Source organism: Ovis aries, chromosome 8 (assembly GCF_016772045.2).
Source record: "Ovis aries strain OAR_USU_Benz2616 breed Rambouillet chromosome 8, ARS-UI_Ramb_v3.0, whole genome shotgun sequence".
NCBI lineage: Eukaryota > Metazoa > Chordata > Mammalia > Artiodactyla > Bovidae > Ovis > Ovis aries.
Window position 1 is genome coordinate 11,097,334 of NC_056061.1, and position 15,760 is coordinate 11,113,093.

General features: G+C 41.6%; 1 protein-coding gene across 3 annotated transcripts in view; it reads left to right on the top strand.

The window, feature by feature from the left end:
• Nucleotides 1–4,955, top strand: part of MTCL3 (MTCL family member 3) — a 46,311-nt gene extending 41,356 nt beyond the window's left edge. For all 3 annotated transcript variants that reach the window (XM_042253193.2, XM_042253195.2, XM_042253194.2), the window contains exons 6-7: nt 2,038–3,219; nt 4,845–4,955. In XM_042253193.2, coding sequence (XP_042109127.1) covers nt 2,038–3,219; nt 4,845–4,955 — 1,293 coding nt within the window. The remainder of the gene's footprint in view (nt 1–2,037; nt 3,220–4,844) is intronic.
• The last annotated feature ends 10,805 nt before the right edge of the window (nt 4,956–15,760 follow it).

Here is a 15,760-nt window from a genome sequence, read left to right on the forward strand (position 1 = left end):
TGTGCAGTGGAAAAACATGATTTTGAGAATCAGTCTGAATACAGATGTGCTCTGCCATGTTAACTTGGGCTCTTCCGTGAAGCTGCCCTATCTGTAAAGTAGATATTGTATATCACCTTCCTCGTGGGTCTAGTGTGAAGATGTAATGATATAAAGAATGTGACATTAAGGCTCTGCACACTCCGTAGCTCTCAGACCTTCATATTAATTCTCATTAGTGGACGGGAGCATAAGAGCCCTGTGCCCTACTCTGCCTCTCTTCCATCTGGAAAGCTCTGGCCTGTATTTACTGGGCATCCCTGGCAGAAGCTCGTTATTCTTCTCACCTTCACCTTCCGTGGTTGCTACATTTTTTACCAGAATTCATCTCAAACACAGCTGACTCAGTGCTGGAAAAGAAAGGCATTTTTATTCCCATTTTTTGAAATGAAGAAACCAGAGTCCACCAAAGTCACAAGATATGCCCAAAGTGCCTCCTTAAAAGAGAATTTTGGGAAATCATCCTTGGGAAATATGTCCGTGAACATTATAATGTGCATTTATATTAGCTTTCAGAGAAAGAGTTGATTTCCATTTTTCTGTTTGTAATTTTCCATTTAGTTAATGATTAGGGTTTGAAGAGTGCCTACGAATGTGTGAGAACTTCTATAGCAGCAGTCCCCAACCTTCTTGGCACCAGGGACCAGTTTTCATGAAAAGTGAAAGTGAAAGTCACTCGGTCATGTCTGACTCTTTGTGACCCCATGGATTATACAATCCATGAAATTCTCCAGGCCAGAATACTGCAGTGGGTAGCCTTTCCCTTCTCCAGGGGATCTTCCCAACCCAGGGGTCAAACCCAGGTCTCCCGCATTGCAGGTGGATTCTTTACCATCTGAGTCATAAGGGAAGCCCAAGAATACTGGAGTGGGTAGCCTGTCCCTTCTCCAGAGGATCTTCCTGACCCAGGAATCAAACCAGGTCTCCTGCATTGCAGGCAGATTCTTTACCAACTGAGCTATCAGAGAAACCAGTTTTCATGGAAGACAATTTTTTGCACAGACAAGGGCATAGTAGGCGAGGATGATCTCAGAATGATTCAAATGCATAACATCTATTGCACTTTATTTCTATTATTATTACATCAGCTCTACCTCAGATAATCAAGCATCAGACCCCAGAGGCTGGGGACCCCTGTTCTGTAAGATCTACTCCATCATTCTCTCATCAGGCAGAACCAGTTCGAGCCATTTCAGACTTATGGGAATACATCCCATTTTAAAAGTGATCTAGGTGGAACCAGTTTCTTCTTGGATGGACCATTCCTGTGTTAAACTTTACCTATTTTAAAGGCTTTAAAAACAATTCTCCCTTGAATAAAGATAGAGGATAGATTATTTTCTGTATGGCTCTGGGATCATGTACCTAACTGAGCCGTAGTGTCAGAACTGAATTCAAATTTCACCTTGGTCCTCTGCTACTTAATAGCAGTGTAACCTTGAACAATTTGATGAACATCTTTAAACCAGTTGTTGTAATACCTACTCCTAAATTTACTCTACACATTAAATTAGGTCATATATGTTGAGAACTTTATAGACTCTGGCTAAGAGTCAGAGCTCAGTAAATGGCAGGGAGTGCATACCAACCACATCTTCCTTCCAGGGAATGTTTTTCATATTTACTACAGTCCAGGGAATTCAAACCCCAAGAAAAACAAAACAAAGTGAACATTGTTGAAAATGACAGTCAAAACCAGCTGTATGCATTGGGAACATATAATTTTGTGAACAGTGATGACCACAGTTTTTCTCTTCTTATATTCCCTTCTCTTTTTGTTTTCAGGATATAATGTTGTCCTGATCTTTTATTTGCCAAAGAATTTAAATGATTTGAAGAAAACATACACCATCTGGGTCTCTGTCTCTCCCTCTGTCTCATTAAATCTTAAATTACAAGGAAAGGGAATGATTTCCGCAGGTGTCCCTTTCTGGTTGTTTTCTTTCTTTACATGAAAAATGAGCTCCTATCCCCTTCCTTTTCTTTTTCCCAATTGAGGAGGACAATGAAGATCTGAAATGCCAGTTGCAGTTCGTGAAGGAAGAAGCCGCTCTGATGAGAAAGAAAATGGCCAAGATTGACAAAGAAAAGGACAGATTTGAACACGAGCTCCAGAAGTACCGATCCTTTTACGGGGATCTGGACAGTCCTTTGCCCAAAGGAGAAGCCGGGGGTCCGCCCAGCACCAGAGAAGCCGAGCTCAAGCTGCGGCTGAGGCTGGTGGAGGAAGAAGCCAACATCCTGGGCAGAAAGATCGTGGAACTGGAAGTGGAGAACCGAGGCCTGAAGGCGGAACTGGACGACCTGCGGGGCGACGACTTCAACGGCTCGGCCAACCCCCTGATGAGGGAGCAGAGCGAATCCCTGTCGGAGCTGCGGCAGCACCTGCAGCTGGTGGAGGACGAGACGGAGCTGCTGCGCAGGAACGTGGCCGACCTGGAGGAGCAGAACAAGCGCATCACGGCGGAGCTCAACAAGTACAAATACAAGTCCGGGGGCCACGAGAGCGCGCGGCACCACGACAGCGCCAAGACCGAGGCCCTGCAGGAGGAGCTGAAGGCGGCGCGCCTGCAGATCAACGAGCTCAGCGGCAAGGTCATGCAGCTGCAGTACGAGAACCGCGTGCTCATGTCCAACATGCAGCGCTACGACCTGGCCTCGCACCTGGGCATCCGCGGCAGCCCGCGTGACAGCGACGCCGAGAGCGACGCGGGCAAGAAGGAGAGCGACGACGACTCGCGGCCGCCGCATCGCAAGCGAGAAGGGCCCATCGGCGGCGAGAGCGACTCGGAGGAGGTGCGCAACATCCGCTGCCTCACGCCCACCCGCTCTTTCTACCCCGCGCCGCCGCCGGGGCCCTGGCCCAAGAGCTTCTCCGACCGGCAGCAGATGAAGGACATCCGCTCGGAGGCCGAGCGCCTGGGCAAGACCATCGACCGCCTCATCGCCGACACCAGCACCATCATCACCGAGGCGCGCATCTACGTGGCCAACGGGGACCTGTTCGGACTCATGGACGAGGAGGACGACGGCAGCCGTATCCGCGAGCACGAGCTGCTCTACCGCATCAACGCGCAGATGAAGGCCTTCCGCAAGGAGCTGCAGACCTTCATCGACCGCCTCGAGGTGCCCAAGTCCGCCGACGACGCCGGCGCCGAGGAGCCCATATCCGTGAGTCAGGTACAGTTCTGCCTATTGCGAGCCACGGCGCTGGCGAGGCTGGTCCGCGGAGCCGCGGCCCCCGGAGGGGCGACTCCGCGCACCCACCTCCACGCCCCGCTTTAGGGAAACCCCAGCTCAGAGCCTCTCTGGGCTTGGAAGCTCCACGGCGCAATTGTTCTTTCACCCTGTCCTTCCTCAGGCCTGAGGTTTTCGTCATCCAATCGCTTACTAAGTTAATTGTTCCCTCTCTGATCTGTTTCAGAGAGAGAGATACCCACCTCTCCCTTCCCCCAGTTTTTGCATAAAGATGGAAGGATTTCTAAGATACATTATTATTGAAGGTCGACATTTTCAGTATTAACTCTACTGATTCTAATAGATTTTGCCACAGGAAGATCCCAAATAGAAATCTTCAATTGCTGGTTTGTGGTGTTTGAGCCGAGATTCGAATTAAGCTTAATGTATTTTTAAATCACCAAATGATCAGTATTGATGCATAACTACTGGTGGTGGTGGTGGTTGTTTTGTTGCTCAGTCATGTCCGACTCTATGTGACCCCATGGACTGTAGCCCGCCTGGCTCCTCTGTCCATGGGATTTCCCAGGCAAGAATCCTGGAGTGGGGTGCCACTTCCTTCTCCAGGGGATCTTCCCAGTCCAGGGATCAAACCTGTGTCTCTTGCATTGGCAGGCGGATTCTTTACCGCTGAGCCACCAGGGAACCAGCGGTAAAGAGAGATGCTTTTGTGTCTGGAGCCCTCCCTACAAGAGGAGCGAATAAAAGCCACTGTTGTACCTACCACCAGTCAAAGTAACATGATATTTATTTCTAGAGAAAATCACTGTCTGTTCTATAGAAGACCCTCAGGCTGGGGAAGGAGTGTTACACTTTAGCCTCAAGGCAACACTAATTCAGAGAAATAGTAATAACTATTCCCGAACAGGGAAAACCAGCATTTTTCCTTCATCCTAATTGTAGAAGCACATCTGATGAATTGGACTGATCTCCTCTAGCCAGGTATGGTGGCCAAAAACCAATGCATTTTGTCAGAGGTGACCACATAAAAGAGAGTTTACAAAGCAAACAGGCAGTACTACCCTTCTGGCAAGCCTGGTATCTTGTATCCATTGGAGAACCCACAGAAGAGCAACAGCTTGCATGGCTTTTAAGGCACGCAAGAGGTTTAAATCTAAAAATCAGTTTATACACAGAAGCATGATATTAGATTAACTGCCTGTTAGTCACAACTAGAAAAATCCCAACCCTATCGCTTATTTATCTTGCATGCTGCTTTGCTTTGCTATTTAAAAATATAAAAAGTTTTATGATAAAACTTGTTGGATTTTGAAATGTTAATGATTTTTTCTCTGTGTATTATATCAAATAGTTGGTTTTTAATTTCCTTGTTGCAGATTTTGAATACTTTGTGCATGTGTTTTTTCAATTATACTCTCAGAAAGAAATAGCAATCAGAGTAAGCGAACGTATGTATATAACAGTAGGCTTTCAGACTTTGTAAGTATATATGAGGGAGGGGTCTTTATTTTAAGTTGAATGGATATGTAGATTAGTTGATATAAACTTAAGTTTTAAAAATTATTATTAATTAATTCTTCTTTTTGTCTTTGCATTTACCTTCCCAGATGTTCCAGCCTATCATTTTACTTATTCTCATTCTTGTATTATTTTCATCACTTTCTTACACAACAATATTTAAACTTGTCTTCCTTTTTACACTGTTTTTTGTACTGTAAACCTTTCATCATTTACCATTCATTGTAGTATTTCAGTTTATTTGTTTTGTTCACGCTTCAAGACAAGAAGTAAAAGAAGTATAATTTCTGTAGTAACCAATGCTATAAAAACACTGAAGACTGCTTATTTCTTTAAAAAGACGCATCTTCCCACTACCAAATTCAGTAAGAAGCCTGAGCATTAAATATTTCAGGTAAGGGTGTAAGTATGACTTCTCTTTTTATAAATCATTTTCATTTTTACTACTTTCTTTTACATTTTGATTTGTACTCTTCTTAAATCACTGTAAGAATGACTGTGAACATTTCCCAAGTCTCTCAATTATTTCTCAGTATTTGACTATTATGATCATTCAAAATCTGGACATTCACAAGTTGGTCACATCTTAGAAAATGTATAGATTTATAAAATGCTTTTGCTAAATTTTATTAGATTAACAAAATAGCTTTGATAACCAATAAGTATCAGCAAGAATTATCATGAAGAAATAAAATGTGACCATCACGGAAACTAAACAAGTCATTGTGATGCTGATGGTGTCTTGTCTACGAGTTTGGAAGCATGAGAGTGGGTTATGCCTTAGTTCATTGAGAAAGGAATTATCTTTGTCCTCTGCATTTGACCAGTTTCAACCATTCCGACCAAACCAACCATATCTGTGTTTACTTATTACGTGCGTGCGTGTTCATTCACTTCCGTCGTGTCCAACTCTTTGCGACTCCTGGAACTGTAGCCTGCCAGGCTCCTCTGTCCATGGGATTCTCCAGGCAAGCACACTGGAGTGGGTTGCCATGCTCTCCTCCAGGGTATCTTCCCAACCCAGGGATCGAACCCACATGTCCTGCATCTCCTGCGTCGAAGGCGGATTCATTATTGCTGAGCCCCCAGGGAAACCTTTTTACCTGTTATACTTGAGCCGTATGTTGCTAATCAAGTTTGTTGCCTGGCTTCCTGTCCTCTGTAATAGGTTACCATGTAGAACTGCTTCTGGAGCACGAAATACACTACAAATGCAGTATATAGAGTATTCTGAGTAGGGAAAAAATAGCCATTCTGTAGAATCTCATGAAGTCACAGTCCAAAGCCAGTAGCATAGTTCCAGTGGGAGTTTCTCTGTAGACAAATTTACTTTGGTGAATCTCTGCACTGCCCTTTCTCCTCCTACCTAAAGTGGTCTGGATAGGTTTCCTGTAGCCAAAAGGTCCTATGCCGTCCGCCTCACTGGCAATTTACAGAGTAGAAAACTGGACTCAGTCATGCTGAGTCATGCTGATTGAGTGATTGACAGCATTTACTGAAGTCACCTACTTAGAAATACTGGTGAGTTGGTGGATAGATATGAAAATCTGTAACAAAATGAAGTATCTTGCCCCCAACATAAAGAATGATATATGGAAAATCTTTGCTCCAAATACAGAAGTTGAGTCCTCGTCCCTCAGCACATAAATTTCCCTTTCAGTGTTAATTTAGTAAAAAGAAAAACTACATAATAATTAAAAATTGAGTTTATAATGTGCTTAGTTGCTCAGTTGTGTCCGACTCTTTGGGACCCGGTGGACTGTAGCCCCCAGGCTTCTCTGTCCATGGGATTTTCCAGGCAAGAATACTGGAATGGGTTGCCATGTCCTCCTGCAGGGGATCTTCCCAACCCAGGGATTGAACCCAGGTCTCCCACATTGCAGGTGGCTTCTTTACCGTCTGAGCCATCAGGGATACCCTACTCTTAATGTACCTGATTTTTAATTTAATTAGTTTTTGCTTTGTTTTGGGGAAAAAAAGAAACTGGGAGTGAGGAGTGGTTAGCCAACAGTTAGAATCTGTCAGTACATACTTCCCAGCTTTTCATCTTAAGATTTCAAGTGGTTAGATAGAGCTTCATGACAAGAACAAATGAAATAGCATAAATGCTATAGTTAATCAATTATACAAATGTTTCTTTAAAAAATATTTCATCTCAAGGAAAGCAACCACTTTAAAAATCAAAAATTAATTAAAAATCAGAATTTGACTGTTAGAACCTTGATTAACCCCCAGATTGCCATCTTGGGGGCTTCCCAGGTGGTTTAGATGGTAAAGAATCTGCCTGCAATGCAGGAGACCCGGGTTTAATCCCCAGATTGGGAAGATCCCCTGGAGAAGGGAATGGCTACCCACTTGAGTATTCTTGCCTGGAGAATTCCATGGACACCGGAGTCTGCTGGGTTACAATCCATGGGGTCGTACTACTGAGCAACTTTCACTTTTGCTATCTCAGAGGAATCATTTTGGCATTGAAAGTGGAACTGAAAGTAAATGTTTGAGGTGGAAATTTATATGAAATGCTTATTGCCTTTGGACTGGAATACAGTCAGCTAAGCAATGACTCTCTCATCTACCTATGACACATTTGGTAGTTATTGGAGGTGTTTCAGGTTCCAGTCACAGTGACTGAAAGCTTTACTGGCATTTAGAGGAAAAGGGCCAGAACCTCAAATACGTGTCATTCCCAGATTCCTAGCTTTGTTCCTATGAGGAAGCATGGTGTGCGGTGTACTTGTTCACTTCAGAAATGTCATAGATATTCAGTATCCTGTGTGGCTTTAAGAAACTGGCTTTGGAATTGAAATTATCTTTACCATGAGGAGAACCAAAAACTAAATATTTACATTACTGGTTTTCAATCCTAGCTGCACATCAGAATTCCTGGCTTGTTTTTAGAATTGAGATGCTACTTCACATTAATTGAAATCCAATACATGAACCCAAGCAGATATATATAATATATATATATATGTTTTAACTCCCAAGAACCACTTCTTTAGATGTTTGAATTATTAAAATATGTATATAATGTATATACAACATATATACCAATGTCACAGCAAACTGTGTGATACTAACTATATAGAATCATCAGTTGTCTGGATTTTAGTAGACCTTAAAATTCCACGCATTCAGTGAACATCTGTATCCTCTTTATAGAGCATGCCTACCTTTGTCATATGGCCTTTGCCAGAAGACCCGTAATGACAAAGCAACTCTGTTTCCATACTGGTAATAGTGTTAGAAAATTCCCCGATTCATTCAAACAGGTTTTTGAAAAAAACAAAGCTAGAGAAGACAAATCAGAATAATATGTGTCAGAAAGGAGAACCACGATGAATATTGTGTGTGTCAGGGTCACACACACACCTGGAGATAATGCTGCACGTGAATGCTGAATTAAAACCTCAAGATAATCCCCCCCAACACAGCATAACAAACCACCACTTTGTCGTTACACAATCATCTCTGCCACAAAGCTTCCCCATGTGATCCATAGAGAGGATATGGTGTCCCACAAATCCACCAGGGATAACGGATGCCAACTGACTCTACCCTCCAAACCCAAAAGAGAAAGCATGCATAAGAGAGCAAAAGATAGAGCATGGATCCTTTGTTTATTTAACACACATTTTGAAGTCTTGGCTGTGTTAGGTATAGAAGAAGTTGAGGTTCAGTTTCTACATTCTCACAGCTTTCAACTGGCTGATTGACAAGGACAGAGATGTAGATAGCTAACTCTGACTTGTTTTCTTACCGAAGTGCAAAAAACAGATTTATGGTTGCAATTTATTCTTTATTGCATACCTGATAGCATGTTAGATTCCCCTAAGAGAACACAGCAAAAGCCCGAGGCATTCTTGGATGGAAGAATACAGAAATCTATGCAGGGTAGGCTTCGCACGTGGCGCTCGTGGTAAAGAACCCGCCTGCCAATGCAGGAGACTCAAGGGATGTGGGTTTGATCCCCGGGTTGGGAAGATTCCACTAGAGGAGGGCATGGCAACCCACTCCAGTATTCTTGCCTGGAGAATCCCATGGACAGTGGAGCCTGGTGGGCTACAGTCCATAAGAGTCGACTGAAGAGACTTAGCATGCGTGCAGGACATATATCAATATCCTGTGATCTGAACAAGAAAGGAGAGGCTAACCAGGGGAGGTCCAGGCTATCCAAAACATCAGCCTTGTCCTCAGATCTCTTGTGAAGCATTAAATTCTTCCTGGCAACAGTGTTATTAACCTTACCTGTGGATCCCTAAGCCATTGACTTTATAGAAGAATTTCATGAGAAATTTGAACTCCATCCAGGCTCTTTGTGTATGAACCCCAGTAAGAAAAAGATGGGGGGAAATAGGACTGACTTGGAGGCTCTTTCTGACTCTGCCCCCACCCACTGAAGAACTGATTACCCAGTTTGTGCCTGTGTGTGCACACATCTTTATACATTGTGATGTACAATAGGAAATGCATCCAGTGTCAGGGAATTCAGGCCTGACTCTATCTCAGGGCATTGCTGGGGGCCAGTGATTGGAAGGTGGTTTCAGCAAATTGCCAACAGACGGAAGTTAACCTTGTCCCTTGCCTTCTTCTCCTTGGAACATGAGGCTGTTCTGTGAGCACCCAGGATCTAGGGTGGATGTCTTCCTTTCACTGCAGGATATAGTCATGGGAGGAAAAGTTAACAGAGATGACTCCCAAGACCTCAGAAAGGAAGTCTACTATCTTGCTTCCCCTCCCCTTTGATTCTGTTCTTTGCATGGTCTTTGTTGTATAAAGCTAGTTCTAAGAGAGGAACATCCAGGCTCCTTTGTTCATGAAGAAAACACAGTCCTCCAATTATTGAAACAGAGACTCTTCTCCTATTTGCACCTTTGAAGACTGTGCTATTTAAACATCACCCTGAAAATAAATTCAAATAAACAAAAATTCCATTGCTTGCACATTCTTGGGCGTAGGAAGGAGTGTCTTTGGTAATTTGGCTGAGATTTAAGAAAAAAAAGAATTCAGTTGGCTATTTTTAAGCAGAACAGGCTCAAACTCAAAACAAGGGAAAATTCAGTGCTGAGCCTGGAATGTGTATTGGCCTGCATTCCCTAGCCTTCATTTCATTCTGTGTGGTAGAGTGGGATACGATTGTTTCCTTGGCTGCCAGTGAACTGTGGAATGTCAGTCTGGTCGCTAAGCCTTAACTCCAAATATTCATGTGGCGTTGGTAGCTATATTCTCATAGCTCATTTTCATCTGGCAGTCATGCTTCAGGTCAGATGCGCCGATGTAAAGTCAAGATTGAAAGTGAGAAAAGTTGACACTTTTAGGGACCATTTTCAAGTAGAGCACTGTTACAGCCTCGCTTGATCAGAGAATAGGACCAGCAAAGGCAACACTCAACTCTTAAAAACAGGGAAGAATCTCCACCTTTCACTTCCCGCTGTCAAACCAGGTGGTGTTGTCTCAAAGGACTTATTCTTATGTTATACCTCAGATGCTTCCATTTAATAAACTTAAATATGTTGACATTTCCTGATTATTTTATTTCATTGTTACAATTATAAAAGGTTTTTTAGTTCACACTTGTATGGGTTTCTCTATAGCTAAATAGGGTACCATCCACATCCAGCATCTGAAAATAAAATTGTAAGATTTTACGAATTCACAACATTTCCTATGCGTGTGTGCTAAGTCACTTCAGTTGTGTCTGACTTTGTGGGATGCTGTGGATGGTAGCGTGCCAGGCTCCTCTGTCCATGAGATGCTCCATGCAAGAATACTGGAGTGGGTTGCTGTGCCCTCTGTGAGGGGATCTTCCCGGCCCAGGGATCAAACCCACGTCTCTTGTATCTCCTCTATTGGCAGCCAGGTTCTTTATCACTAGCGCCACCTGAGAAGCCCTAAAATTTACTATACACAGGCTTCCCTGATAGCTCAGAGGTTAAAGCGTCTGCCTGCAATGCAGGAGACCTGGGTTTGATTCCACGGTTGGGAAGATCCCCTGGAGAAGGAAATGGCAACCCACTCCAGTATTCTTGCCTGGAGAATCCCATGGACGGAGGAGCCTGGTGGGCTACAGTCCACGGGGTCACAAAGAGTCGGACACGACTGAGTGACTTCAATTTCATATAATCAATGGTGTTTAGCAGTTTTTGATCCTTTCAGAAAATATTCATGTAACACTTTTGACTTGAGGATGAGACTATTTCTTTGAATGTTGTTGAAACCAAATTTCATGTTGAGGGTTTTTCAAGTTCAGTTCATAATATTTTACTTGTTTTGATTGTTTTCCTTTTAAATTATTGATGCATTATTAGATATATTAAATAAATAATCTTAAGTTTTATCTTGTACCGAGATAAATGTCTTATACCACAGTAGAGGATCTGAAGTATGACTGGGGGCCTCCCTTTCTGAACCTTCATCTCCAGACCCTTTAGTGTGGCCTCCTCAAGTCATGATGCCACATTTTCTTTGCACCTGGGTATCAAGACCTCTCGCATTAGCCCCTCAATATCTAGCACCGCTCATTCAGTTCTTCTTTCTGATCTTCTGTCTGTCTCTCTTTCTGCTCTATAGCTGTTTCCCAGGCTCTTATCAAAGCTTTGACTGTTCCTTCCAGCCCTTTTTGTGTGTTAGCTGTTCTCCTTTTCTTTTAGATGGGTTTGTAATCATGGCAGCTGAGTCATCTATTTTCCATTGGTGCCTCTTTATAGTTTCTAGTTCCTTGTTACAGTGCTCTGTGCTTCTATTAATCATCTTTCTTATATCCTTTAGCATTTTTGTTACCTCCTTTTTGAACTAGGAGTCAAGTAGACTAGAGAGATGGCTTGTTCTCTTGGAGGATTTCTCGTGTTCTTTTAATTGGTTCTCCTTTTCTGAACAAAGTTGTGACTAGCCAATAATCGCTTCTTCTGTCAATGGCATTTTATCAGACACTTAAAATGTAATGCTCTCACTTAATGGTGATAAATCTAACATTTCTGGTAGAAGATAAAGGTGGGGTGGAAATATCCTGGGGTGGGGCAGGGTGGGGAGAATACAAATTAATTCCTGCGTCCTTCAAGTTATTACACCCTCTCAATGGCCTCTTAGCCCTGCTCTGTCGCTGGAACTGCCTAACAGAAGTGTCTCAGGGTGGCCCTCTTGTGGTGGACAGGCATTCCCAAGGCCCTTTTCTGGAATGAAATGAGAGGTAGCCCCAGAAGAGTCCCCGTGTCACTTAGCTTTTATTGTCATCACTATCAACATTATCATTATCTTCAGTATCAACATTTCCCAAGTCAAGAATCTGGAAATAAAATAGTGATATAAAAACAAATAATAATATAATAACAAAAAAATTTAATATAGTGAGATGCCAGAAACAAATTGGAAAATCGTCAGCAAGATCTGTCTCTAGTCCTAAATAACTAAACATGTTTTTAAAAGTGTTTTGTTTCTTCAAAATATAGACCAGTACTTAAAAAATAAAGCAGATAGTTTGAAACTCTTTCCTTTGAATATTTCTGTCATCTGGAAATGCCTGTACATAAACCCCATGACAGATTTGCTTGGCTAACATATTTGACATGTCGCCATCCCTCAGAGTAGAGGAGACAGCCAGCATCCCATGATTTTAAGGGGAAAACATTCAGCACCGGGAAAACAGCACATTAGCTGGAACATGACAATCTAAACATGTAACTCCATGGAAAATAAATCACCCCAAACAGATTCTAGTAAGTATCGACATCATATTTCTTTTACTAACACAAGAGTCTAGACTCTGTCATTCTATGACTCATGTAACACAGGACCAAACTTGACAGAATCAGCTGTAGAACATTATAAAAATTAAGAAACCTGGGCCTCATCACTGGATGGTCTGGTACAAAAAGTCTCTGGAGGAGAGTTTTTGAAGTAATTCTTTGAGTGATTGCAGTGTACAGCAAGGTCTGAGAGTAATACTGAATGGTGCTCCCGGTGGCAGAATGCTGTGGGGACTACCAAGAGAGGTGCTCCATATTTGTTCATTTGTTTCAAGGAATACTCAGAAAGTGGGTAGTCATGCTGCAGTTGCTATTGCAGGGATCTTCAGAGGTGATGGAGCTGGTGGAGGACAAAGATTTGCTTTATTCTCGCAGTCCTCAGAATCCAGCCCTACACCTGACCCAGAGTTGGTGCTCACAAATGTTCATTAAGTGGAATGTTAAGAGTACCCAAGACCTCTCCTTAAGAATGGAAGATTAAGATTCAAGAGAGTTCTACTAAACAACTGAGATGTTTCATGAAGCATTTTATTTTTATTAAATAGATATAATTTGCTAAAATTTATAATTTTCAAATTAGCAGACTTTTTAAGCAGTTTTGGTTTCAGAAAAATGCAGAAAGTCCTAAGAGTTCCCATATAAAGCATTTTAAAAATTGCAAAGGGCAGATACTATACTGTAAGGAAGGATTATTTAAGATTTGGCACGTGTAATAGCTTCTAAATTTTAATATGCTATGAGTTCAGGTTTTCAAAGTCATCCCTTCCAGTTTTTTCCATCTCTTTATAATAAAAATAGAAAAATAGTACCCTTTTAGCTGGCAAATATGTTTAAAGAGTAAAGGAAGAAGGGCCTGAAAAACTATACAAGCAAGAAATCAGAAGCCACCCAATCTAATATACGGCCATAGCTGTTATAGCATAAAGAGATGAAATAAATAACCACTTTGTGGTGCTTCAAAATCATTCTTCAGTTAGAAAACTGTAAATGAAATGTGAAATTTATGCTAAAGACAAAGTCGGTGCTTTAATCCCCAGGTTTTTTACAATCACTCAGTTAAAATTCTTTTGTCTTCATATTCTGACCAAGGACTTATATTATTGAACGATACAAACTTTTCAAGATAAATAGTTATAAAGATAAATACTGTCATATATGACTCCTGCATCGTACTTGGAAGATGAAATATTAGTATTGACCCCCTCATTTGGACTTAGAAGAAATGAATTTAAGATTTGGTAAGGCTAGAAGTCAGTGTCTCATGCCCAAAACTCTTATCCCTAGGTGCTATTCCTTACCTTGAGCTCACTGGAATTTTAAACTTTGAGGCACTCCCCCAGGAATTAGCAGACCTGGATTCTGTTCCTGACATTGCTAGTAAATGGCTTTGTGACCCTGAGTAAATAACATCGAGGCCTCTTCCCTCAGCTGTAAAATGAGAAGCTTGACTGGACAGTTTCAATTCTTTCTGGCTATAAAATTCTATAAGTCTGGAAACACTTCCTAGTGACACTTCAGTATTCCTCTTTCCCTCTTTCCAAAATGTTTTAGTTTGTGGCTTAATATCATCATTTATACAGATCATTTCAAACCCTTTCCAGGATTTTCTGTTTTTCTTTCTTGACAGCAGCTTGTGTTTCTGCATTTACTTTAAGTATTATTATATGCATTTCTTTACATATTTGTTATATGTTGAAATAGGATTAGTATGACATCAGATACAAATGATTCTTCCAAATTCTCTCCAATGTATAGAGCAATAAGTTGAGTCAATTTCACATTTGAAGGTTTAAATATTTACATGGATTCAAAGTAACCTGTATTATGCAACAAACTGCACTTTTTCTATAAGGTTTTCAGCCATTATGACTCCTGCTTGAAAATGTCAGGAACTTCTAAATGTCTGAGTATTAGTCTATGGCTGGGCATGCTGGCATCAGTCTTTAAAATCCATTTGTTTTGTGTATAAAAGAGCAGGAGCTTTGCTTAAAACAAACTTCCTTAAAATCTGTAGTGGGAAGGTTCAGAAATACCTGTGCTGAATATTTATTGCCTTTGTATGCTGTCATCTAATTGTATTACTTCATTTCTTTAAGGTATGAAATATAGCTTGGAAACATTAGCTAAGACACATAAAATTATACAACAGAGAAGGTTGGTAAATACTAGAATAAATGGTAGACTTGGGTGAAATTCCATCAGTTTTTCATCCCTCATTTTTTATTCTATGTATAATTTAAGGTCAACTTTACCATGACAAGATGCAGATGAAACAACTGCAAAAAAATAATTACTGGAACATCCATCAAAAATGACATTGAAATAAGTACTATTGAGTGAAGTACCAGAGGAGAGAGCAATATAATTCTTTCTGTAATTAGCTACATATTATCTGAAGTTCTGATAGGGTGTGGAAAACTGTCTGAATTTGATTTACAAAAGACACATTGAAATTAAGAGGTCTGGAGTGACAGAGAGGGTAGGAGAAACAATTTCATTAGAGAATTGTGTAGAGATGCCTTGGGGATATTCCTTTCCCCACAGCTCCCGCCTCCACCCCCATGCCAAGATCTTCCTTCTGTCCTGATAAGGATGGAGGCAGAATGAGCTAACATTTCCTTGTACCTGGTACTGTAAGTCCTCCCCCCAACCCCCCCATACTCTTAAAACATCCTTACCAAGTAAATTATCCCTTTACAGAATTAACAAACTTGAAGTTCGCACAGATAAGTGGTAGCAGTAATTTGAAACCAATATCTCTGTGACAAAATTCCAGGGTCCTCAATTAGAGAATCCAGTTCTAAGACCTACTCCTCTGACGTAGTCAAGCTTCTGTGAATTTCAGCAAGATACTTGGCCTCTCTGAGCCCTGATTTTATCAGTAAAATTGGATTAATATCTACAGACACATTTTCTGCAAGAGTGAACTAAAATGAACATACATTAACTCTTAGAAGTACTTAGCACAGAGCTGTGCAGAGTTGTCTCTCCATGAGTCATCACTATTATTACTATAACTACTATTGTTGTTAATTGCTTTTGAGATTATGATGCTGGGCTTTTAAAACATAGAGTATGATTTCATTTAATTGTCCTGCTGCTGCTGCTGCTGCTAAGTCGCTTCAGTCGTGTCCGACTCTGTGCGACCCCAGAGAAGGCAGCCCACCAGGCTCCCCCGTCCTTGGGATTCTCCAGGCAAGAATACTGGAGTGGGTTGCCATTTCCCTCTCCAATGCATGAAAGTGAAAAGTGCAAGTGAAGTT